Source organism: Quercus robur, chromosome 9 (assembly GCF_932294415.1).
Source record: "Quercus robur chromosome 9, dhQueRobu3.1, whole genome shotgun sequence".
NCBI classification, from domain to species: Eukaryota; Viridiplantae; Streptophyta; class Magnoliopsida; order Fagales; family Fagaceae; genus Quercus; species Quercus robur.
This window is the reverse complement of record NC_065542.1, coordinates 10,962,495-10,987,865: the sequence shown is the minus strand read 5'-3', so window position 1 is coordinate 10,987,865 and position 25,371 is coordinate 10,962,495. Positions and strand designations below refer to the sequence as shown.

The 25,371-nt window shown below is 34.7% G+C and overlaps 1 protein-coding gene and 1 pseudogene across 3 annotated transcripts; both read left to right on the top strand.

Annotated features, from left to right (window-relative positions):
• Nucleotides 1-6,640: 6,640 nt before the first annotated feature.
• On the top strand, nt 6,641-16,901 carry LOC126700521 (cyclic nucleotide-gated ion channel 1). 3 transcript variants are annotated; one of them, XM_050398705.1, is made up of 9 exons: nt 6,641-6,880; nt 7,423-7,538; nt 8,394-8,946; nt 9,563-9,775; nt 11,070-11,350; nt 12,603-12,714; nt 13,259-13,495; nt 15,496-16,194; nt 16,550-16,901. In XM_050398705.1, the coding sequence occupies exons 2-8, from the start codon at nt 7,510-7,512 to the stop codon at nt 16,192-16,194; spliced, it is 2,124 nt and encodes a 707-aa protein (XP_050254662.1). In that variant the 5' UTR covers nt 6,641-6,880; nt 7,423-7,509; the 3' UTR covers nt 16,550-16,901. The 3 variants fall into 3 exon arrangements, with proteins under 3 accessions (XP_050254662.1, XP_050254661.1, XP_050254660.1); XM_050398704.1 differs by lacking the exon at nt 16,550-16,901 and having other exon boundaries at nt 6,641-6,862; nt 15,496-16,366; XM_050398703.1 differs by lacking the exon at nt 16,550-16,901 and having other exon boundaries at nt 15,496-16,366.
• A 1,979-nt stretch (nt 16,902-18,880) lies between these two features.
• LOC126700703 (cyclic nucleotide-gated ion channel 1-like) lies at nt 18,881-24,945 on the top strand (annotated as a pseudogene).
• Nucleotides 24,946-25,371: the final 426 nt, after the last annotated feature.

The window sequence follows — 25,371 nt, the reverse complement described above, 5'->3', positions numbered from 1 at the left end:
AACTACAGCAGGTAAGATCAACTTGAGTCTATTAGCTAGGACTTTGGAAACTAGTTTATAGACTACGTTACAAAGGTTGATAGGCCTGAATTCGGTAATGTTTTCTGGAGATTTCACTTTAGGAATCAATGTAATATTTGTATGATTAATCACAATAGGAATTTTGCAATTATTTAAACATTCTAAAACTGCAGAGCACACCTCATCACCAATAAGAGACCAAAAAGATTGATAGAATAGAGGGGGCATATCGTCAGGGCCAGGGGCAGTGGCAGGTTCCATCTGATTCATGGCAGCCTTTACTTCGTCCCGTGAGAAGGGTCAAAGGAGTTGGTCATTCATCTCCTGCGTAACTGAGGGTTGGACGGCCTCCAGAATATTATCAAATTCTGTGGGTTGTGATATGGAGAACAGAGAATGGTAGTAATGGGTTGCAATCTCCTTAATTTGGGAGTCCTCCGAACACCAGACATTTGCCTCGTTTCTTAAACCCAAAATCCTGTTTCTACGAAATCTCTGGGAGGCTTTACTGTGGAAGTATCTAGTATTACGGTCTCCCTCCTTCAAAAACAGAGTTCTTGACCGTTGGTGCCACATTTGACTTTCTTTGTCCAGCAAGTCATTAAGCTCTGCTTTCAAAGTCCAAATTAAATTTGCATCACCCTTTCCTTTTGCAGCATCTAATTCGGCTCTGTTAAGTTTCTTCGAATTCAACTCAATTGATCTCTTAATGTTACCAAGAGAAAGGCAACTCCAAGAGAGGAGTTTATCACCGCAGTTTTTTAGTTTACCTGCTACCACGGCCATTGAAGCTTCTGGAGAGGAGAGGCCCCAGGCGTCCTTCACAGTCCGACTACAACCCCTATCATTTAGCCACATCTTTTCGAATTTGAAGGGCCTATTCAGCTTCGGGATTATACCTTCGGGGTTGATAATAATTGGTTTATGATCTGAGGAGTGGGTATTAAGATGGTGAATAGCCGTGCCCGGGTTGAGGAAGTACCATTGGTTGTTAGCTACTGCCCTGTCAAGCCTTTCAAACACCATACCTCCCTGACTTCTACCTTTCCAAGTGAATTTATCTCCCTGATATCCAAGGTCCTTAAGCCCACATTCGTTAAGGGTATCGCGGAAAGCCTTCATACAACCCTCTTGTCTTGGACCGAGACCCAGTTTCTCATGGGACCACATAATTTCATTGAAGTCCCTTGCGCATAGCCAGGGAAGGGAAACAGTAAGATGGAGGGACCTGATCAAGGACCAAGTTTCGAGTTTTCTTGCTGCTTCCGCAAACCCATAAATACCTGTAAAACGCCATTGGGCTTCTGGAATACTACCAACAATTGTGTCAATATGACTGGGGGAGGAAGAAATTACCTCAATGTGGACCGATTTTTTCCAGAATAGAGCTAGACAACCGGTTTTATTTACCTGAGGAACAATCCAAAAATGATCAAATAGAAGTTCCCGACATAGCCTTTTCAAACGATCTTCTCCTGCCCAAGTCTCGGCTAAGAAAAGAGCAGTGGGATCTTGATTTCGAACCATGGATCCGAGTTCACGAACGGTGCGCTGGTTCCCAAGCCCGCGCACATTCCAGCACAGCCAACTCATTGGGCTCGGCGGGGCTGGTGAGCAGCCGCCGCCATTGGAGAGAGGTTGTCATTTTTGTTATTGCAAGGAGAGGCTCTGCGTTTTGCTGGAGAGAGATCATCAAAGGATGGTGGGAGAAGACGTTTGCCCAGTGAAATGCCTAGAGATTGGTCTTCAGAAAGAAAAGTAGGCCTTTGGATACGGGTCCATTTTTTTTCTTCATGAGCTTGCAGGGAGGCCTGTGGACGGTTTGTAATGTCTTGGAGGGGTTTTGGCATGTTGGGTTGGTGTAATGGGGTGAGTGAGTCTGGGCCTGGGACAGACTTAGAGAGAGGCCCATTTCTTGTCATTTGGTGGGCCTCCGTATGGTCAAAGCAAGATATATCTTGGTCAATCTCGTTGATCAGCTCTTCAAAGTCCCTGGTGGGGGGAAATTTCAAGTTGGTGTCAAATTTTGAACTTAACTTGGTCTGTTGAGCCCCTGAATTTTCGGGATTGGACATCTTGATGTCATTTGCATTAAATGTTGACAAAGGGGGAGGGGTGGACATCGAGGCCATTTCTGTGGCCATTGTGGGCGGTTGAGTGGGCGGAGCTGGTGTGTAATGGCCTGAGTTTTCCTTGTTTTTCTTTGTAAAAAACCCGGAACATTTATTACATTCTTCCTTGAAGCTTGAAAAGGCGGGGCCCTTAGCCAGGGACCAAATTGTTGATCTTTTTGTTGGAGTGAACCTTCGCTGTCAATCCATTTATTACAATCTTTATCACCATGGGTAAGGAGCCCACACCAATAGCACAAGTTGGGTAAACGTTCATATTTAAATGAAACCCAGTGCTCTCTACCGTCCTCCAAAGTGATGAGTCTGCCCCTGCATAGAGGTAGAGAAATATCAACTAAAACTCTAACTCTGATGAAGCAGCCACCGTCACTGTCAGGGGCATCTGAGGGGTGGATGATGGTTCCAATGGCTTCACAAATCTGCTCTGCTACTTCTCTATTTCGGAACCTAACAGGTATATCGAAGATTTGTACCCAGAAAGCTACCTTTTTCATTTCTAAGGGATTGAGGGGTGTATCTTTATCATATTGGGTTAGCACCACTAAGTGTTTGTCAAAAGACCAAGGTTTCGTTTTGATGATTCTATCAATGTCACCCCTATTGTCGAAGGAGAAAAGTATCAGATGGTTACCTAGATTTTTTATTTTAAAGCCTGACTTGGTTCTCCATAGAGGAGTGAATGTGTTGGCTATGGCTTCAATGTTGAGTGGGCGTTTTGTGAGGAATCTCGCTGCAATGGCAAACTCTTCTATTGCTTGCTCCTTTCGCAGACGGAGACTGGATCCTTCTTTTTCAGAGAGGGAAAGCGAGCTCCAGTGCTTTGTGATGTCCTCCATTGATGGTGTCTCCGAGAGTAGAAGCTATCCTAGGTGTTTCCCAGACCCCTGAGAAAGAACCCACAAGCCTTGAGATAACGTTGTTATCTCAAGGGACTAACTCACCTTCACTAGGAAGGGACGACGGTGTCACTGTCTAGGCGAAGTTTCCAGGGGGAGACTTTCCTAGCAACAGGACAACATTTGATTCACACTTACCTTTCATACACTAAAATCATTATTATTTTTTTGTTTTTAATAAAGAAAACCCAACATTTAATATGTACATTGTACCAAAAAATTAGTCACGCTAGGAAAAGTAACCGCAGGGACTTTTAGTGACAATGAGTCAGAAGTCCTCCGTGAAATGAATTTGAAGTCAACGAAGAGAGAGATTAGAAACGCTTGGCAGGCATTATGACCTCTGTAAATTGTAACGGAGTCACGGGAATCAAACCTTTCTCCTTTTCTTTATTTATTTATTTTTGTGGCTACCATTATTAGAAAAATTTTATTTACAAAAAAAGAGAAAGAAATAAATAAAAAAACAAAGAAAAGGAGAAATCAATGTATAAGGACAAAATCATAAAAAAGTGTTCTTATTCCCACGGGTCAATCTCAATGAATTTGTTTTTAAAAAATTATTTTTAATAACATTTAGGGAAGAAAATTATTTATTATTATTATTTTGCTTAAAATGAAATATAATTAAGAAAAACTAACTTTACAAAGTTTAGGTCAGGCAACACCTCAAACGTCTACCAATAGCAGATATAGGTGGAGAGAGATGCGCATCCATTTACCATTTGGATCCGGCTGAAAACTTACGCGTTTGGCGTTTCAGGATTTTTTTTTTAATCCAGCACCTCTTGTACTGTTCATGGGATATGAACAGTGCATTTAGGCCAATGAACAGTAACCGGCCAATGAACAGTAACTTTATTATTATTTTTTTATTGTTTTTAGTTTTCAACAAAATAAGCGGTATCTAAATGGACCCTTAATAAATTATTTTTCTTTAACCAAAAAATCTGTACAATGATTTCCTTCAAAAAAAAGTATGAAAGATGAGGGTTTCCTCAAAAAATTGAAGGAGCAGCTTGCAATAAAAAAATCAGAGCATTACAAGGGTGATTTAAAAAGGAATTATCATCTTGAGCATTGATGATATTTATGGCTACTTTTGCATCTAGGTGCAGTTTGGATTGGGCGTTTGCCCGTCTGCGTTTTCTTTCTGCGTTTCCTTTTTTTTTTTTTTTTTATTCTCTCAGCCGCAACTGTTGACCCGGTCAGCTGTGAACAATGCACTTGTGCATTGTTCACGGGTCCCACAAACTCCACTTTTTATCAACTTTTTCATTAAAAATGGGTCCCACAATACTATTCACACATTTAAAAATTATTTTGCTACAGTGTTTTCAGTTTCAGTTTTCAGTTTCAGCAAAAATAAGCTCAATCCAAACGGACCCCTAGTTCGTCATAGAGTATGTTTTATTTCTATACGTTGCATTTTAGCATTTTTCTTTTAGAAAAAGTCCAAAAAATGCTATTTCAAATACCATCATTTTAATCATTAACCTATATGCTAAAAATGGGTAATTATTGAGTACTCTCAGAATATCATAAATGCATATTCTCTTTTCTCACATAAATATGGGTCTTACTAAATAAATTTATGATAGGACCCATAAAATTCATGTAAGATGAGGAAATACGCTTTTATAGTACTCCCGGGGTATATAATAATTTTCCGCTAAAAACATAGAACACTAATAAATAAGGAAAAAACATAAGAAGAGAAAAGAAAGCTGTCAACTTTTACTAGTAGATCTCTAATAATCCGTTTGGTAACATTAATTGTCTCATCATTTAATAAATAATAAATTAATTATTATTTTTTTCTTTTTGTCACACCTTTCAAATATAAACTTTCATAAACTATAGGATGTCAAATTAAATGTCAAAGACCTTGCAGTTGAATTGACACCTCCCCATGCACAAAGTGCTTGGGGGTCTAAGAGAGAAAGAGTTCGAGTTGCGGAGTTAGTATCATGTTGTAATCATCTCTAAAAAAAAAAAAAGAGATGTCAAATTAAATATATATGGATGAATATGTAAAAGAAATATGTTGCAACTTGCAAGAACATAATAACAATTCTCATAAAAAAAAAGAACATAATAACAATATAATAATATTAAATTTGAAAATAAATCTATTTTTGAAAACTTAAAAACTTACTTGGATTCTTGAAAATTTTGAATAATAGTTCAAAGGCTGATACTCATTCAAATATTTAAAAATATTATAAGAGCAATTTTTTCTAGAGAGATTTTGAATAAGAAATTGAATCCAAGAGAGCAGCGTAGGGCTATAGGCATTGATATTATAAAAATAAAAATATAATATATTAACATATTATTTATTAAAAGACCATTTCAAAACACATTATTTTTAACGTAATTATAAGAAATCGCAATCTTATTAAACAAACACTATCTCAAAAATAAAGTAATGTAATTAACTTATTATGCAACAAGTCAAACAATAAATAAAAGAAGAAATTAAAAAAAGAAAGAAAGACAGATGTTACCAAGAAAGACAACAACCACAGCCTTTCGTTTTCGATTAAAATTGTGTTAATACTTACCACCAACAAGAGGAGGCTCACATTCTCAAAAAAAAACAAAAAAATCAAGAGGAGGCTCAAGCGGTCAAACAATTTTTATTTATTTATTTTTATAATGACCTTTATAATAACAATTATTCTGCCACCATGCAATTTGCTATAGTTTTTGTCATATTTTGATGGTATGTCTAGGCAAGAAGAAATTATTCGGTATTTATGGTGGACAGTGTTATTTGTCTACTATTTCACTATAAGACTTTTACTCAATAATTTTAAATAGGTGAAAGTCTTTTATAGTAGAATAGTGGACAAATGACTTGGTCCATTATGAAAACAATATATTTTCTCATGAATATGATTGTAATTGGTTAGTTTCACATGTTAATTATGATACAAAAAATTGTATATTTTCTCTTGCAAGAAAAAAGAAATTATCCTCAAAGCTAATATACACAAAGTACAACAGTGAAGTCATGACACCATGATAAAATTAGCTTCTTCGTCAACAGATGCACTTAAAGTATTTATAAAAAAATTATTTTTTTAAAGCATTTACTACCAATTTTATAAAAAATATAAAAAATTGTCCAAAAAAATCCTTTAATTTTTTTTTCCATAATTGTTTTCTAAAATTTTATAAAATAAAGACGAACTAAAAAAGTGCACCGTAATGAGTAATGCTAGAGACACATAAAAATAAATAATTTTGTGCCACAATTTACCACATAACGAGTTGTAAATAATAAAAATGTATTTTCACGTGACCCATTTTCACAAATTTACTAATTACAACTAGCTATACGACGAATTGTCGCACGAAGTTATGCATCCTAACGCATTCATTCATAGCATTACTCCGCCGTAATACACCAGCCGAAGTCACCGTATGGAAAAGAAAAGAAGCAACCGTAGCAAAATCTTTTCTTTAGTACAAATATATATATATATATAGATTCAAAAAAAGAAAAGAAAAGAAAAAGTCACGAGTGTATTTAAGTAGGCCCCACAGTCACAAAGACTTTCTTGCCTTCTCATCCTCAACCCATACACAATTCCAAGCACTGCCTTTGGACTCATCTCCCTCTCTCTCTCTCTAAACTGAAACTCACAAAACTCAACTGTACATTCTCTCTCTCTCAAGTAAATTTCCCGGAACCTTCTCTCTCTCTCTCTCTCATCTCTATATTTCTGAAGAAGCAGTAGCAGCAGCAAAAGAAAATATCTCTCTTTCAGGCTTTGATCGCCCATGGAGTTCTCTCTCTAACATGTACATCTACACTCTTCGGTGCGTTTCATTTTTCTCAATCTCCAAGTGAATGTCTTTCAAAACTTCTCATTTCTTCAAATTCTTCTTTTGTCTCTCAACTTGTTTTTATTTTCTTTATTCAATCTGTTTTTGTTTTGAAATAATTTAGAGTTGGAGATTGGTGAAAACTCTAGAATTCAGTTTGAAACGGTCACAAGTTTTCTAACTTACGCAAATTTAGGGCGCATTTTACAATCTTCAAACTCGTCCTGATTTTTTTCTTTATCTAATTTTTTTGTTGAATTTTTATTAATTTTTTGTAAGTAGAAAAACTTTGCTCCTTTAAGTTTGTTTCACAATATATATATTATTTGGATAATCAATCATGTAATGAAATCTTTGGCAATTGGCTTTTTCTGTGCTTGAAGTATATATGTTTGTTTATATTTGCAAATTTGGAATTTTTTGGAATGTATGTGCATCAAATTTACATTTTAGCCCCAAATTAACCATTTTTGTGTACAATTGTGTTGTTGGTCATTTTTTTTTGTATTCTAATTTTGAATGCTTTTATTTTTCAGGGTTCAGCATTGAGAGCTTTTTTTGTGGTACATGAAGAAGTTTTTCTTGTGTTGATTAATTTGTTGTTTGTTAATAAGTTATAAGTCATGAGCTATCAGCAAGGGAAGTTTGTAAGGTTAGTTTGATGCTATTGCTGCATATCCTAATTTATTTTGTTATGTGAAGTTATGCTATTTTAGTGTATTGCAAGCACTTTTTTATGTTTTAGGAAGCAAATAGATTAAAGGGTGTGTTTTTAAAAGTTGTTGCAAAACAGCGTTTTGGGTTTAAAATGAGCAATTGTGAAAAAGCTATGAGGGGTTGCTGTTGTGAAATAGCATTTTGGGTTTTAAAAACGCGCGCTTTTAAACTCCCAAATCGCCTAACCAAATGGACTCATAATCTGCAATTTCAACTTGAAAGCACCTACCAATCTCATCTTCCAGACCCTGTAAAAGTGGGGGGGCTTTATGTTTTGGGTGTGACGAAAAGATTGAATTATTGCTTTTTTTAGTGAGAGCAAAATGAATTCTTATTGGCCGAAAAATTTTTTGTTTTGTCACACACCAACGGTGCTACCATAGCCTTCTACAACTACCACTACTACTTCTATCTGCCTTTTTTGTTATGAAAACCTCCTCTGAGACCTTTGGTATTAATACCTTGGAGCTGTAGCCATGGTGAGTGTTGCCACTCCCGGAACTATTCCACCGCCTATTCCTACCTCCTACTTTACCATGTAGGTTAACGGAGTTCAGTGTATGTTGTTAATGCCATGTCCTTTACTGACTCTATTGCTGCCACAGCAGCCATGAATGCTACTGCTGACACACAATGTTTCATTCGCCACCACCATTATAACGTTAGGGATCTTATATTCTGCATGTTGGTTTAGTTTTGAGATGCTTTGTGACTTCATCGGAACCTTTGATGTTTCTGGGCTTAAGAGTCATAAAACTGATATTTAAATCATAAACTATGTTTTGTTCAGGTTTGAGGACTGGAAGTCAGAGAGAAGTACTGAAAATTATGGAGTGCATCCAGGAAGAATCAGACTGGCAATAAGCTCGTTTTCAGAAAAATTTCAAAGAGGTGTGGAATCTAGTTCAGAGAGGATGAAGGGGATTAAAAAATCACTGAAGTCCTATTCGTTTAATAGTGCAAGGGCTAAAGGCTTGGGTTCTAGGTTTAAAATTCTTGATCCACAGGGGGCATTCCTTCAAAAGTGGAATAAGATATTTGTACTCTCATGTGTGGTTGCAGTTTCACTGGATCCGTTGTTCTTTTATGTCCCTGTGATTAATGATGCAATGAAGTGCCTTGACTTGGACCACAAGATGGAGATCACAGCTATTATTTTGCGTTCTTTCACGGATATATTTTATGTAACTCATATTTTTTTTCAATTCCGTACTGGTTTTATTGCCCCCTCTTCTCGGGTATTTGGAAGAGGTGTTTTGGTAGAAGATGTTTGGGCAATAGCACTGAGGTATCTGTCATCATACTTCCTAATCGACATTCTTGCAGTCCTTCCACTTCCACAGGTAAGGGGAAAGTCTTTTTGCAGGCAATAATTTCTATTAGGGGTATTGCAAAAGTTGACTTCCTTGGGTTTATATATAATATTGTCTTAATTCTGGGGTCTGTTGAGGATCCATAGCCAACCCCATAGTTTTGGGACCAAAGTTTTGTTGTGTGTCTTAATTCTGGGGTGGATTACTTGATTAGTATGGTGGGGTGAGGAGGAGCTTGTATCTCAGTAAGAAAAAAAAAAAAATTCGTGTGCATGGGAAATTTGGGCAATTGTGTCTGTTAATGTGATTGTCTTTGGGGTACTTAATTGCAATTTCACTTCACTTATTGGACTATTTCAAAATTTTCTAGATTTGTCCTTCCATGTGGATCTTTTGTTATATGAAATTCTTGTGGCAGGACTAACAATTAGTTCATTGTGTATGTTGAACTTCACTCGTGTTTAAGCATGAGGTAGTAAGTTGGACGCTGACTTCAATGTTGTCCAAAATAGATATTATTTGTGTCTACTACTGTGAGGAATTTTTTCTTTTGTGAAATTCTCTGTATCCTAAGTCTTGCTCAAATAAATACTCTTACATAGTTCTGTATGATCTGTGGACTACTAACTTGTTGTGATATACTCAGGTGGTGATCTTAATCGTTGTTCCGAAAATGGGAGGCTCAAGATCGTTGAATACTAAGAACTTGTTAAAATTTATTGTTTTCTTCCAATATTTGCCGAGGTTCCTTCGAATATATCCTTTGTATAAAGAAGTTACGAGGACTTCTGGCATACTCACAGAAACAGCATGGGCTGGAGCTGCATTCAATCTCTTTCTTTACATGCTTGCCAGCCATGTAAGTTGATTAAACAGCTTAGTATTTGGTTTTATACTAGGAAATATACTTTTTTTTTTCAAAAAATATTTTTTCTTAGTAGATTCATTTTACCTCAGTTTTACCTTTTTAGCTTACTGTCATTGTAAACCTGACTTATGTCCCTATCTGTGCTTCCTTTGCCTCTTAATTTTGTTTATGACCATAACATGTAGTTGTACTCAAATAATTCTTAGTCATAGATATGTTGTTTGGTTTTCACTCTTGAGATGTCTAATGATGACTTGTATGTGGGTACCCCTTTTAAGATGTAGAAATAGAGTGTTGGTAAAAAAGAAAACAATATTAAGAAGGGAAGCTAAAACTATTGAACTGTGAAATGTAGATAGGCAAGATTACATTCATTTAAGTAAATAAGGAATTCAGCCAAAAAAAAAAAAAAAAAAAAAGTAAATAAGGAATGTGTGAACATCCATTAGGAGTCAGATTTATCAATATCTATAATTATTTTGTAAGTATGATTATCATGTAACCCTAAACATATATACATGATACATATGCACACATGTATGTAAGCCAGTTTTTCTACAAGCAGGTGTAGAATAGGTTTTACTGAAGAGTGGTAATACGTTAATGAAACTATAAAAGATTGAGTTGTTTATGGTCCTATATTTTTTCTTGAATACTCAACACTTGTGGGATTAAAGTTTTATGTATGGGATGATAGTGTGTAGCATTTATGTTTATAAGGGACAAAAATGAGTGTTGTGTTTCTACTTGAACACTGGATGCTGGATCCTGCAACTTATATATATGTATGTAAGCATTTGTGTACCAAAAAAATTAAATTAAAAAGAAAGGAAATTATATTTAATAAATATCACCAGTAAAAGGCATTACTCAAATTTTCTTATGAGACATCCTTGACTAAAATCGAGGTGGATACTCAGTTTAACTGTTGATGACACAGTTGTGTAGAAAATGTCTAATTCATCAGTAGTCAATAGGGAGAAGTGTCCCATCTTATAGTGAGAATATAATAGCATTGCTGCCTTGACAAGCTTTAATTTGTATTCTTTGTTCATATGCTAATGGTATCAAAGGGAAACACAGAAGTTCTGATTTCACCTGACCTTTAGCCTTTGGGGCCTCTTCCTTTGAAGAGTGAACACCATCGAACTTGCAAAGTACTGTACAAGCCATAGCATTTTTATTGCATTTAGAATTTTTCCTATTGAATTTTATGGTAAATGGAAGTGCAATTGTTTCTTTCCTGCATATATTTCTGATTATTAAGTGTTTGCTGTTGTTTTAGGTACTTGGAGCCTTTTGGTATTTGTTCTCCATAGAAAGGGAATCCACATGCTGGCAAAAAGCCTGTGGGGAGAATAAAACATGCACCGCTAGTTCTATGTTTTGTGATAATAGTTCTGCCACGGACATTTTTCTGAATAATTCTTGCCCAGTACAGACACCAAATACAACACTCTTTGATTTTGGAATATTTCTTGATGCTCTTCAATCTGGTGTAGTGGAGTCAACTGATTTTCCAGAGAAGTTATTTTACTGTTTTTGGTGGGGACTACGAAACCTGAGGTATGCTTATATAGGATATTTTTCTTTTATGTTGAACTAGTTGGCTACGATAGTGTCACTTAGTGTGTGTGTATTGCATTGAATTTCTAGTTTGCCATTGCACATATGTTGGATGTATGCAGAATAATCAAGTAACAGGCTCTGGTTTAGAAATATTACTGGTGCCATATCCAGTGCTCATTTGCTTTTTAAAAAAAATTATTATTCATTCTTATGGTTTCATAACTTTTTTTTTTTGTGTGGTTCTTGCCTGTTCTTTCTGCTGAATGACATATATTATTGGTCACTTAACAGGTTTATTCAATCACATTATATCATTGATTGGATGAGAAGGGATAAATGATCATAAATTGGGTTGATATTTCATATTTATCCTAGGACGTCATCTCTTCTCTCTCTTTGAATATTATGTAAATTTCAATTTCTGGAGACATGAAATGATAATTGTGATCAAGTTGGAGACATGATTTAGCGAGTTGGGTGTAACCAGGAGATGCAAAAAGGGTAAAGGGAGACTGAAATTGATGTCGGTGGAAGTAATAAGAAATGACCTCTAGCTAGTATGGAGTGGCAAGAAGGGTTTTTTTTTTTTAATTTTTTAATTTTTAATTTTTTTAATTTTTTATTTATTTTATTTGAAGAGAGAGGGAAGGGGGGGTGGAGTGGGGTGGAAGATCCTCTCTATTAATCTTTGAAATAAAGAGGGTTCATTTTATGATAATTTTCAAGAATCCAAGGGTGTACATAGTTGGTGTAAAATCAATTATCATTCCTTACTTGGTGGGATGAAATTTTAAATGACCAGGCACCATGTACACCCTTTGATCCCTGAAAACTAAACAGTCAATTTCTTTTCAAACTGAGAGGATCTTGATTTAGTTGGAGAAGGGATATGTAGGTTGTGGGATCTGACTCGGGTGAGATTCTCCTGATGAAAGATTGAACCTTGTTTGTGATGTAACATTACTATTATGCTATCAAATTATCAAAAAAAAAAAAAAAGCCTTATATGATCTCATTAGGTTCTCAGGTGTAAATGTGACCTATCGAATTTCCGTTCTTGTTTCTTGCATTTTCAGCCCATGAATAGAACTAGTCTTATCTTATTGTGTTGTGCATTTTATTATATTTCATGCGGACTTTGTCATCTGAAATATATATATATATATGTAAACATGTGCGTGTAGAGCACAGTGCAGTTCACCTCTAAATTTATTGTCTGATAATTTATACTTGCTTCTTTGTTTTGCAGTTCTCTTGGTCAAAATCTTGTAACAAGTACCTATGTCTGGGAAATCTGCTTCGCAGTTTTCATTTCAATCTCTGGCTTGGTACTATTTTCATTTCTGATAGGGAATATGCAGGTTGGTACTAACCATTTTACTTTACAGCTTTTAGTTGTGTTTATGTTATCATGATGATTTTAAAAACTTTAAATTGGTTCTTCACCTGCTAATTGTATGGACTATGGACCGCTCATCTATGGGTACACTTAGAAGGATTTTTATATCAAAGTCTGGCCTTTATATTTTCAAGAATTGGTCATGCATTATTTTATGTGTTAGAATATGCACAGCTTTCATGTAAGCTACGTTTGGTTTGATTCTGGAAATGCTTAAAAAATTTCCCATGATTGATCTTCTTTGATTTCAGATTCTTTTTTTTTACTTGAAGCAAACCCTTGTTGTCCATCACATATACTCCTTTTATGTCTTATGTTTTTATTTGATTCAAAGGCAGCTGGTTGGATGACCTAGAAATATTATCTCAATGTGTCTTAAAATTTTGAGACGAAGCTCACTTTTAGGTTGTTTGAGGCTCAATTGTCTTCTATGGAAACACAAAGTTTAACTTGTATGATGCCCCTTGTATTCTATGTTATGATGAATTCAGCTTGTTTTGAAATAGACATATTTGCAATCCACAACTACAAGATTGGAGGAGATGAGAGTCAAAAGGCGGGATGCAGAACAGTGGATGGCACACCGTTTGCTCCCTGAGGATTTGAGAGAGCGGATTAGGAGGTATGAACAATACAAATGGCAAGAAACTAGAGGTGTTGATGAAGAGAATCTGCTTCAGAATCTTCCCAAGGATCTCAGAAGGGATATAAAGCGCCATCTCTGCTTGGCTCTGCTCATGAGAGTGAGTTCCTCCACCTTTACAGCTTTTTTCCATATCATGTTGCTGGGAGTAAGAATAGTATTGTTCCACTTGTCTAAGTGTAATTGTTAGGTAGGGTTCATCCTAAAATGTACTGTAGGGACAAAGGCCTAGTCTATTTGGTGTGGACACTACATGCAATCCCCGATCACTTGGCTCGACAATGGAAAGCTTGCTACCAGTTGGGCAATGATTGATATTTATTTTATTTTATTTTATATAAGAATTTAATTTATATTTTGCTTTTTTAAAATTTTTTATTTTTTATTTTTATGTAAACTGTTAAATTGTTATTTTTCTTTCCTACTAGGTTTATAATCTATTTGCTTGTTTTCTTAGAAAGTATTTCCTTTTTAGTTTTGTTTCTTCCTTGATATAGCTTGGGAACCCTATTTAAAGGACCTACAGTTTAGTATTGATATGATTAACTTGATCAATAAAATATCTGTTGGAATTCTTCCAATATCTTGGTGCTGATTTCAGGTAACCCTTGGTGCTAATGCTAGTGTTTTTATATTTTTTTCATGTTGGGTGCTGATTCCTACATTTTATCCCCCTTTCCACTACTTGGTGTTGGTTTTTAGGTTGTATCCCTGTTTTCACTACTTGTTGCCAATTCCGACCAACATGAGGTGTCGATTCTTAGATTATCCCTTATATTTTTTATCCTCTTTTTATTTTCCAAACACATGTTCCTAGAATGCGTACGTGCTGCATCACCATTCCTTCATGATTAATGCCTGCAATTGAAGCATCAAATATGACCAGCATGTTTAGCAAGCTGAGATGGTGTTCATACCCATATGAACAAAATCTCAACTTTAGCTATCCTGGTATTTTTTGTTCTAGGTTATGAAATTCAATTGCACTGATTGCATAGATTAATGGCTATCCTGTGAACTCAAGATGACAACTATTGCTTTCCCCGTTTCACTTCCTGCTGTTACTCTAAACTAAGTTCAAATTTTGGTTAATATACCAATCAAACAAGTTAGACTGTCTGGAGCAGGAAAAAACCAAAATTGATGCAACACTGACATTGAAGAACAAAAAAATAGTATTTAGGAATTAGCTCCTAGGCTTGCTTGAAATTGGCACCAAGTAAGAGACACACAACCTAGGAATTAGCACCTAGGGTTGGCTGAAATCAACACCAGACCATTGGGAAAATTTCAATGGAAATTTTTTTAATCAAGCGAACTGTAAACTCTCTATTGGAGTACAATAGCATGCTTATATAGACTTATAGAACTGACCTTAATTCTAATTGACTTAGCAAAGCCTAATTATTGAGTTACAAAAATATGCTTGACTCTAGAAAATTAAATAAAATACCATTAACCTAATGAACTAAGAATACCTAAAATAAATTCAATGGATCAATAAAAAATATGATTGAGTTTTTAAAAAATTAAATAAAACTAGTTAAAATGAAATTGTCTTCATGCTTCTACCTTTTCAGTCCTGCCTCGAAGGTTTTGAGCTCTTCAACATGCTTTAACCTTGATTATTTGGATTCATTACTAGTCTGTTTGGAAATGGACTTCACTGTTATTTCTGTTGGTGTGGACTGGTTCATGCCTTGAATTCCCTGTTTAAAAGCTTTATGCTGTATTCGGAAGTAGGTGTACTGAAACATATCCTCTAAATGGCTTGTGGGTTTATAGTGCTCTTGGATGTCATCTTATTAGTTTAATGTACGACTTTGTGTTTTGTTTATCAAGGAAAATGTGACCTCTGTTTTATGAAAAGAAAAAAAAGAGGGGGGGGGGTTGTTTCAAATATCTAACGGCCAGTGGACACTTGTCTTCAAGGAGCATATACTGGAACAATAGGCTGATCATTTTAATGGCCAGAAGATATGGACTCCTAAGAAAAATCCATTAGAAGTTGTCTACCTCTGTTTTTAGTTGAATTCTTATGCACCCTCAGTAACTACTGATCTGCAATTGATTCTTCTTAATTTTTTTGGATGTTGTAAGGTACCAATGTTTGAAAAGATGGATGAACAATTATTGGATGCAATGTGTGACCGTCTTAAGCCAGTTCTCTATACAGAGAAAAGCTACATTGTTCGGGAGGGAGACCCAGTTGATGACATGCTCTTCATCATGAGAGGCAAGCTATTGACCATGACAACCAATGGTGGAAGAACCGGCTTCTTCAATTCTGAATATCTTAAGGCTGGTGACTTTTGTGGAGAAGAACTTCTTACTTGGGCTCTGGATCCTCATTCCTCATCCAATCTTCCCATCTCGACAAGAACCGTTCAAGCCCTTACAGAAGTTGAAGCCTTTGCTCTTAAAGCTGACGACTTGAAGTTTGTTGCCTCTCAGTTCCGGCGACTTCATAGCAAGCAGCTTCGCCATACTTTCAGGTTTTATTCTCAGCAATGGAGGACTTGGGCAGCTTGTTTTATACAAGTAGCCTGGCGCCGCTGTAAGAAGAAGAAGCTTGAAGAGGCTCTTCTGGCAGAGGAGAATAGGTTGCAAGATGCATTGGCCAAGGCTGGTGGGAGCTCGCCAAGTTTAGGTGCCACCATTTATGCCTCGCGGTTTGCTGCTAATATACTTCGCACTTTGCGGCGCAATAGTACAAGAAAGGCTAGGGTGCCAGAGAGAGTTCCACCTATGATGCTTCAGAAACCAGCAGAGCCGGATTTTACTTCTGAAGACCGATAGGTGAAATTCTCCTAGTTATTTATATGCTTGGTTTTGTTGTACTCAATGTGAAATTATAATTCTTTTTTTTCATAGAGCAGGAGTACTCAAATCGCATTTTGGTCAAAAGTCAAGATTTTTGGCTGTCTAAGATCTGTGTATATTATGTTATATATGGAAATGTTTACCCCTTTTTTTGTTGTAAAAATACAATTTTGGGTTAGGTTTTATGGTAAATTTTAAGTACTAAATTTTTTTTTTTTTTGATGAAAAGAAGTAACGAGAGATTATTAACTGAATTCAACGGGTCTCTGAACTTCCAATTTAAGCAATTTTGATTCGATATAAATTTGGACCTTTCATTCATGTTGGCCAGAAATCCTTACTTCGTGCGTCCATTACACCGGCCCTGCTTCCAATTCCCTCCTCCATTAGCTTCTGATCAACAGCTGTGGCCTCAAGTACATCATAATTCATAAAGCATCAAGCATCAAGCATCAAGCATCAACAATCGCCGCCAGCATTGGTTTGTTACCTGCGGTAATTTAGTGTCGAAGAGAAGCTCATACCCAGAATTGATGGTCACGATTTTATCTTTGGGAATAATGAGAATTGATCTTATGGTGTCGCTTATCAAAATGTTAAATATTGTTACGTATTTATGGAATTGATTTTTAATAACAGTTCAGGGTATAATGCAGATATGGAATTGATTTTATGGAGCCAAACTTTGTCCACTAAACAATACTTTCAAGAAACATTTGTACCACTTACTCTTGATGTGATAGTCACTCTACAAGTATAAGTGATTGTGGGATGTGGGGATCAAGAGCTGGGGTTCAAGTATCTAGGAGGAAAAAAAGAAGTTGGGATAGTTGAATCCTCAAGTTTACTACTTTATCCGTAAAGTGAGGTTTTAAAAAACTGTACATATAGTACCAAAAGCTGATGTCAAACACACTTGTCTCTTATCTCTAGCATGGCATTGGACATGTCAGTATCCTCACCCATTTTATCTAAAACAACACAAATTAAACACACAAAGAAATTGATACTATACATTAGTATTAAATCCTTCCGTTTTGGATAAGTGAGTGGGAAGGGAGTGTAATCTTTTGGTTCCTTCCTGCCCCCTCCCCCATATGAACCAGAAGAAATGCTAAAATAAAAGGATGTTGAAAACTTGAAATGTCGTCGGGTTGTTCCTCTCTCTTTTTTTTTGTGAGAAATTTTTCTTCGTTGTTTTGTTCCTTTTGGTTGGTGTCGTTGAATTAACAATTAATAAATCTAAGAGACAAAATATTTGACATAAAATTTCCTGACTATCAACTAAACCGTTTTGAAAAATATTGTAAAAAATTGTTACATAGCATTACTCGTTGAATAAAAGTGCCCATTTAGGTTTATGTTTATTTACGTCGAGGACTGGTTCTTTGGATTCATGTATTTGTTACCGAGAGATTTGGAGTTTCTGTAATGTTCCCCCTCGTTCATTATGAGTTTTGACTTTTATATTTAACAAAACATTGAATAATTTTTATACAAATATTTTATTGGAACGTTGAATTTGTGGTTTACCAAATGGATAAAGGATGTTGAAAAAAATTGATTCCGTTTGCTTGTCAGTCGTTCTTGAAAACGAAGAGAATACTATAAAAACAACAAAGAAAATTCATTTCAAAGCTGGCTAGTAATCAAATGATTGATTGGATTGTCACTTGCAATCTAAACATCATGAAGGTACTATATATAGTCAACTTGCTAGCATGCTTGAGGTCTATCTTTTTCTTTTCGATTTCTTAAATATTTCTTTAGTTCCCACTTGCAATATATTGCAATGAAGACGAGGTTTTATATATATAAAAGAAAATTGCAAAATATTTTATCTTTTATATAATTTCTTCATTATATTTGGCTGGGGATTTTCGAAGTTGGACTTTTTGCAAGTTTACAATACCATGTTTAGCGCGGGCTGAGTTGAGTTTTGCTATAAATTAAAAAACGCATCGGTTGGTAAGAGAAGCAACAGTAAATTAAAGAAAGACTAGATCGATGGATAGACTATTGTTAATAATTCAATAATTAGAAACCATTTATGAGAACAAAAAGAGTTTCCCTTAGTCTATAACTTTCATCTTCATCTGCACACTCTTAAAATCCTCCAAAATAATCCCTCCATCTTGAATTATTAGTTAATTATATTCTATTTTAGAATATCTTAAAATGTAGTATTTTTTGAAAAATTAATAGTTTTTTTTTTCTAACTTGCCTTTTTAACTTTTGTAAAAAGTCAACACCATTTTTTAACTTTTTATCAGGCGAGTGTCAACATTTTTATCTAATTGAATGATTTACTAGGTTTATTACAAAGTTTACTACAAAAGTTTAATAAATTACTGTGTTAATTTTTTTTAAATATAATTAAAGTAATTCAAAATTTTATTTACTATGTTTTTTTTATATTATATCAATCACATTCATTATCATGTTAGTTTGTAAGTCTTTTTTAGTAAATTCCATAACAGTTTTAGTATTTTCCTTCTTAGCCATTTTCTTTTTAAATATAATGCACTTAAATGAATTAAAAAGCAAGAAGTAGAATGTTTTACTCCAAACCACATTTTAGAAGACTTATTACGTAATGATTTATATGATCATTTATGTGTATTAAATTACATGATTCATTAAATCATTTAAATTAAGTCACATGACCATCAAGTAAGTCATGTTATACGTAGTGAGTTAGAGTAATTTTTCCTAGAATTCTACATGTTTGGTGTTCAGTTTGATGGGTATATTTGATATGTTTTAGACTATGTTTTTGTTTGTTTTGTTCAGGAATGAGGAAATTGCAGTGCAAGTTCGTGATAATGATAGAATTAGAGATGATTCAGGAGAAAGAACAACGAGAAAAACAATTCTTCAGAATCTTGAACCAGAGGGGAAGTTCCTCCTAATCTGGAATGTGATGTTTATCGTGTCATGTATGATTGCAGTATCATTGGATCCTTTGTTCTTTTACCTTCCTGTGAACAATGAAGACAGAAGGTGCCTTGCGTTGGATACAAAACTAAAGATCATAGCTATTTGTTTGCGATCGGTCACCGAATTTATACATCTCTTGAATATCATTTTGCAATTTCTTTGTCCTTATATAGATGAGGATGAGCGGAAACTTGGAAGAACTAAGGCAGTTACAGATGCTTGGCCCATAGCAAAGAGGTACTTTGTGGTCCTACTTCTTCATATTCGACATTCTTGCTATTGTTCCACTTTTCTACTTCTAAACTGTTCATTTTTTTTTTCACTCACACGTGTACACCCAGCACACACACACACACACATATATATATATATATATATATATCTGTGCTTATTTGAGTAGAAGGAAAAAAAATATCAAGTTTCTATATTTAAGTGATGTCCTACATAAGTAGAGCTGACAATACTTGTTATCATCTATCTAGGTACTAGTTCCTATTATTTTTTCAGAAATGGTCCTAGACTCCAATAAGAAGTTCTTGAATGCTGCTATTCTCATCCAATATGTGCCAAGAGTTCTACGAATCAGTCTATCGTGGAGGAAAATTATCAGCACTGACAACCAACTTTCCAGAATTGTATGGGTGAAAGCTGCATTCAATTTCTTTCTATATAGATTGCAAGTCAGGTAAGTTGGATGTTCAATTTCATAGTATATCCTTCGATAAAAATGTTTGGTATGCACAATCTACTGATCTTTTATTGACTTGGTGGTCTTTTACTTTTAGGTATTGGGTGCCTTTTGGTACTTCTTTTCTATCGAACGGGAGACAGCTTGCTGGCATGGAGCCTGTGAAAATCAAATTGGATGCCTCCAAAGTACTTTCAACTGTGATCATAGTTCAGGAAATCACTCATTTATAAATGATTATTGCTCTGTAGCAATACCAAATGCAACGCTTTTTGATTTTGGAATTTTCCTCGAAGCCGTTCAATCTGGTATCGTGGCATCTACAAATTTTCCTAAAAAGTTCACGTTCTGTTTCTGGTGGGGCCTGCGAAATTTGAGGTTTGCACATGGTTCTTATCAGTACTTGTCATCAATAAAAACATCATGCTCTTGGAAAATTCGAACATTATTTGTCACAAAGAGTTTTGGTATTCAGGTGTTCAACAATTCTAGATTCCAATGCAAAGAGTACTGTACAAAATTTCATATAAAGAGAACATTAAAATAAAACATGCAGCCAAATAATGTTCTCTTTGTAGGAATACGGAGATGAATTTTGTAAATTAAGCTTTAGGCTAGAGTAAAGTTGTAGTCTAAGTCTTAGGGTGAGTTTGGTTCAGCTTTTTGTAAAAGTGCATAATAAAAAAATTGAGTTTTCAAAAAGTGCATAATGAAAAAGTGCATTTTCAAAAAGCTGAGTGTTTGGTAAAAGCTGTTAAAAAGTGCTTTTGGAAAAAGCTGATTGTTTGGTTAGCACTTATAAAAGTGACAGTTTGAGGGATAAATTACTAAAAAGGACAATATATATATAAGAGAGTTTATTTCATACTTTTTTTTTTTTTTTTGGATGTGAGTTTGGTTCATACTTAAAAATCAACTACTTCTTCATACTTAAATCAATTTTTCTCTTTCTAAAAAAATTATTTTTTTCTCACCAATATTAGCTAATAATAACCGACCCCTTAAAATTTATTGTGAAAAAATTATGAAAAAATTGTGATAATATTTCATTATTCTTTTTTCCTTTTTTTTCCCCTCTTTTTTTATCCTCCACATGGCATTTCTTTCTTCTTCTTTTTTTTCCTTTTTTTTTTCCCACTAAATTTCTCCTCCACACACGTACCCGTTCTCTTTTCTTTTTTATCCTTCTTTCCTCCTTTTTTTTCCCCTGCCATTCCTCCAAACTCTAGAACATTCAGAGCTCTCCTTCTTCGTCTCTTTTTTTTTTTTTTTTTTTTTTCTTAGCACTTCGTCTGTTGGTTCTTGGTGGAATCGATAGCATCCCACTCAGGTTCTGGCGACGTAGAATCCATCGGAGTGTGCGACGAAGATGAGGCGGTGGAGTTCGGAGACAGCGAGTGGCTGAGAGGGAAGGGCTTGGAGATCGAAAATGGGGTCGGAGTCGGAATCAGAGTCGGAGGGTTTGATTGGGAGGGGTTTGCCAATTTGATCGAACCCAGAGCTCGGTGTTGTTGATGCATTCGGCTTCGATTTTGTCCTGTAATTCTATCATTTTGCTATATTCTGATGTTTTTTTGTTTTGCATTTTGAGGAATCCTAATTTGCAAGGGATTGATTTTTTTTCCTTAGCTGATTTGGGAATTTGTTATAGATTTTTTTGTGTTTGGATTTGGAAATTTGTTGGGAGAGTAGAGAGATGATTTGGGAATTTGTTATAGATTTTTTTGTGTTTGGATTTGGAAATTTGTTGGGAGAGTAGAGAGATGAGATGAGAACTGATGATTTATCAAGGGTAATTTGGTAATTTTTGGAAGAGCCCAACGGATCAAAATCAAAACACACATGAGCTTTTTGTTTGTGGACCTCCAGAACTCCATAACTCAAACGCGCATTCTCTTCACAAATATAAAACGCAACTTTTTTCAAAAAGTTGCGTTTTATACGTACCAAACACTATTTTTGGGCTGGCTTTTTTGAAAACGCACGTTTTGGACTTCAAACGCTGAAACAAACGGGTACTTAATTTGCAATGATGGTCTTTGCATATTTTCTTGTCGTTTTAATTAGGCTTTCTATCATGGTTTCTGTTTGCTTATCTTAAGTCCCACATCTAGTCTTAAAGTCATTTTAGTTTTTTTATTTTTTATTTTTTGTTTTTATTATTTTTTTTTTATAAATATAAATTTTTACCTTGACCACATTAATTATATTTATTATTATCTGATATTACCTTCTCATACATTATAGTTGCTCAAACTTTGCAGTTCTCTTGGTCAAAACCTTCAAACAAGTACTTATGTTTGGGAAAATTGCTTCGCAGCTTTGATTTCGATCTTTGGCTTGCTACTGTTTTTGTATTTCATTGGAAATTTGCAGGTTGACACTAAACATCTTTTTATTTTTAATTTTTTTTCACTAAGCTTTGGGCTCTTATTTATATAATTGTGTTTATAAGCATTAGATGTTTAGTGTCAACCTGCAAAATTAAATCGCATCAACCAAAAGTAGAGTTCTAAAGAATACAAAAACTTATCAGCCTAAGGTAGAGATGCAAGAAAAAAAAAATCAGCCAAAAAATTGAGAGAGAGAGAGAGAGAGAGAGAGAGAGAGAGAGAGAGAGAGAGAGAGAGAGAGAGAGAGAGAGAAATAACCTCTTTTTTGTGAGGAAAAACTATGCAAAGAATAGAAGAGAGAATGATGAATTTATAGTAAAATAATGTGAATAAAAAGAGACAAAATAAGGGAAGATGAAGAGAAAGATGAAGAGCGATATTAAAGTAGAGGGCAGTGGGGAGATGAAAAGGTAAGGGAGAGAGAAAATGTAAATATTAAAAAAAATGAGTAAATATTAAAGCCAATTATAGAAAAATTAAAAAGAAATAGGATAATGATGTGGACGCTGGTGTGGCTCAATAGGAGCGTAGCAACAATAGATGCTACGCTTTAGCTTTTAGATATATATAGATATGCTCATTTTGCTTTTAGACAACTTCAAAATCCAGTAGTGCTTGAAATTGTTGTTGAAAAGCTAGTTTGTTTTGTAGTTCTTCGATTGCATTAAAGGTGTGTTTGGCAAATATTAAAAAGCCAGCTTATTTTACTATTCAACTTATTTTTGCTACTATTCATGGGCTCCAGTACACATTTTGATATTATTCATGGGTCTCATTGAAAAAGTTTTCAGTTTCAGCAAAATAAGCGGATCTCAAAGCCTAAGATGTGCAAAAACATCTTCACATTTGTTTTCCCGTGACAGTTGCTAGTTGTTTGGATTATGTGCTTTGTTTGTATATGGTTGTAGGTATGGACCAAGAGTAAGAGTTAGGCTTCAGATTCGAGAGTGAATTTATGTTGGAAAGACTTAAATTTATATTAATTTTGTTCAAAGTTTCTCTTGAAAGAGTGTGTTTGGAACCACATACGGGGTGTAACTTGATGGTAAGAGTCTTTATTCCAGTATTTAGAGAAGAGCGGTTCGAACAATAGCCCTAAGAAGGTCCGTGTGGTACACGTGATATTACCCATACATTACTCATTGCTGTCACATGGCGTGGGGTCTATGAACTCACACCGAAGACTCATTTTTTTATTTAGCAAAAAAAAAAAAAAAAAGAGTGTGTTTGGGAATAGCTTTTAGTTTTTATGTACAACTTTTAGCACACTTTAAATAAATTTTTTTAGCAAAAATTAGATAAACTATTACCAAACAGACACATACAGTGTACATGCTTAGGGTACTTACATGTTTTTGAAGTAATGCTCCTTTTTCTCACATAAGGGGTGGGCCCCATGGTGAGACCCACGCATGGAAAGGGAATCGGGAAAAATAGAGAGAAAAGACTGTAGCAATCTAAATTATCTTTGTATCCATTTGTGATTAATTTATACAAGGGGGGATCTCTTTGGACTGAAAATATATTAAGATCAAATCTCTTCTTTGTGTTTGACAGTCGTTCAAATTAAACTTATCCGTTGTACAATTCATTAAGCCCTAGCTTTTCAACCCACTCTTTACAAATTTATTGTACTAGGCTCATTGGGCTAGCCTCTCATACGAACTGTAAATCGAGACCCTACAAAAATTTTTAAAAATTTGTTGATATTTTGATAATTGATCAATTTTTCATTGGAATGAAATTTTAATTTTTTTAAATATTTAGAATTAAGTTTTGTTTAATGACAAACCATGTTAATAATTGTAATGTACTTTACGTGAATCACATGGTCAAATTATGCTATTCAACTTATTATAACTATAATATACAACCTAATGAAGGGTCTTATAAATATATAGATTTTTATAGAATTTTTACTTAATAAAAAAATTAAAATAATGATATGGAAAATTATGGCGTTTCAAAAAAACTTATCCAATATGAGGAAGAAATCAAAGAAAAAGTCAAAACTTTTCTGGTCTATTATGTTATATTTTATATATATATATATATATATATATATATATTAATTGCATATTTGATCTCATCGATCGCATTATTCATCTGGATTGTTTTTACTTTTTGAGTTAGTTGCCGGTGCTTGAAAATATAAATGAACAACTGTTGCTAAAGATATGCAAGTCTCTCAAGCTAGTCTACTACAATGAGAAGAGCTACATTGTTCGGGAGGGAGACCCAATTGATGAGACGGTCTTCATTACAGATGGAATTGCATGGAGCTATACAACCAAAAATGATGAAGCAAGTGTCTCCTCCCTCGCTGAGTGGCTTGGAAAAGGCCATTTCTTTGGAGGAGAACTTCTTGAATTCGTGTTGAAAAACCCCTCCTTGCCCAAACTCCCGGTTTCTACAAGAACTGTTAAAACCCATGGACCAATTGAAGCCTTTACTCTAAAGGCTGAGGAATTGAAGAAAATAGTCTGTAAGAACTGGATGTGTGTTGGCGAAGGGCAATCGGAACCTTTCGCAGCTAATGTGGTACAAGCAGCCTGGCGCCGCTATCATGAAAGTAAAAAAATCTTGAAAAGTTCTCCCAGGGCGGCAGATAATTGCTCGTGCAAGATTTCCATGTATCATGCATGCTGTGTAAGGAATTCTCAATTAGGTCTTTCAGAGATTGTAATTTACTATCTAGTTGTTTAGAGTATTGAATGAAGGCTAGACTAGGAAAAATAAATATCTTCTGAATTCGAGCTAGTGCTGATGTAAGGTTGATTTGCCTTTTCTTTCTTCCCAAGAAAATGGATTTATTTGCTGAAAAAAAAAAGAAAAAAAAAAGAGGTTTTCATTTAAGTGCTTGTTCTCTGCAACTTCAACTGTGGTCTTCTTAAGGTCAAAATAGAAGTGATGTCTAATATTTTGGTTAAACTATTTCATTTTTTGTTTATGAAAAATCTCAAAAATTCCATGGACCAATATTAAGGAGTGTGAAACATGAAATATAATATTAAGTTTAGGACTCCTTTCAAATTTGTTGAACCTATCTTCCAAGTCTTTCCAAAGAGAATTTTCATATTGAATTTGAAACACATCTAATGAGATAATTAGTTCCAGACTTGCTAAGAAGCT

Excerpts from the sequence above, each read along its gene's own strand:
- LOC126700521 (XM_050398705.1), top strand. The coding sequence starts at position 7,510 with ATGAGCTATCAGCAAGGGAAGTTTGTAAG. Across the intron at positions 9,776-11,069 it reads TTTACATGCTTGCCAGCCAT|GTACTTGGAGCCTTTTGGTA; the intron begins GTAAGTTGATTA and ends CTGTTGTTTTAG. Across the intron at positions 12,715-13,258 it reads TTCTGATAGGGAATATGCAG|ACATATTTGCAATCCACAAC; the intron begins GTTGGTACTAAC and ends GTTTTGAAATAG.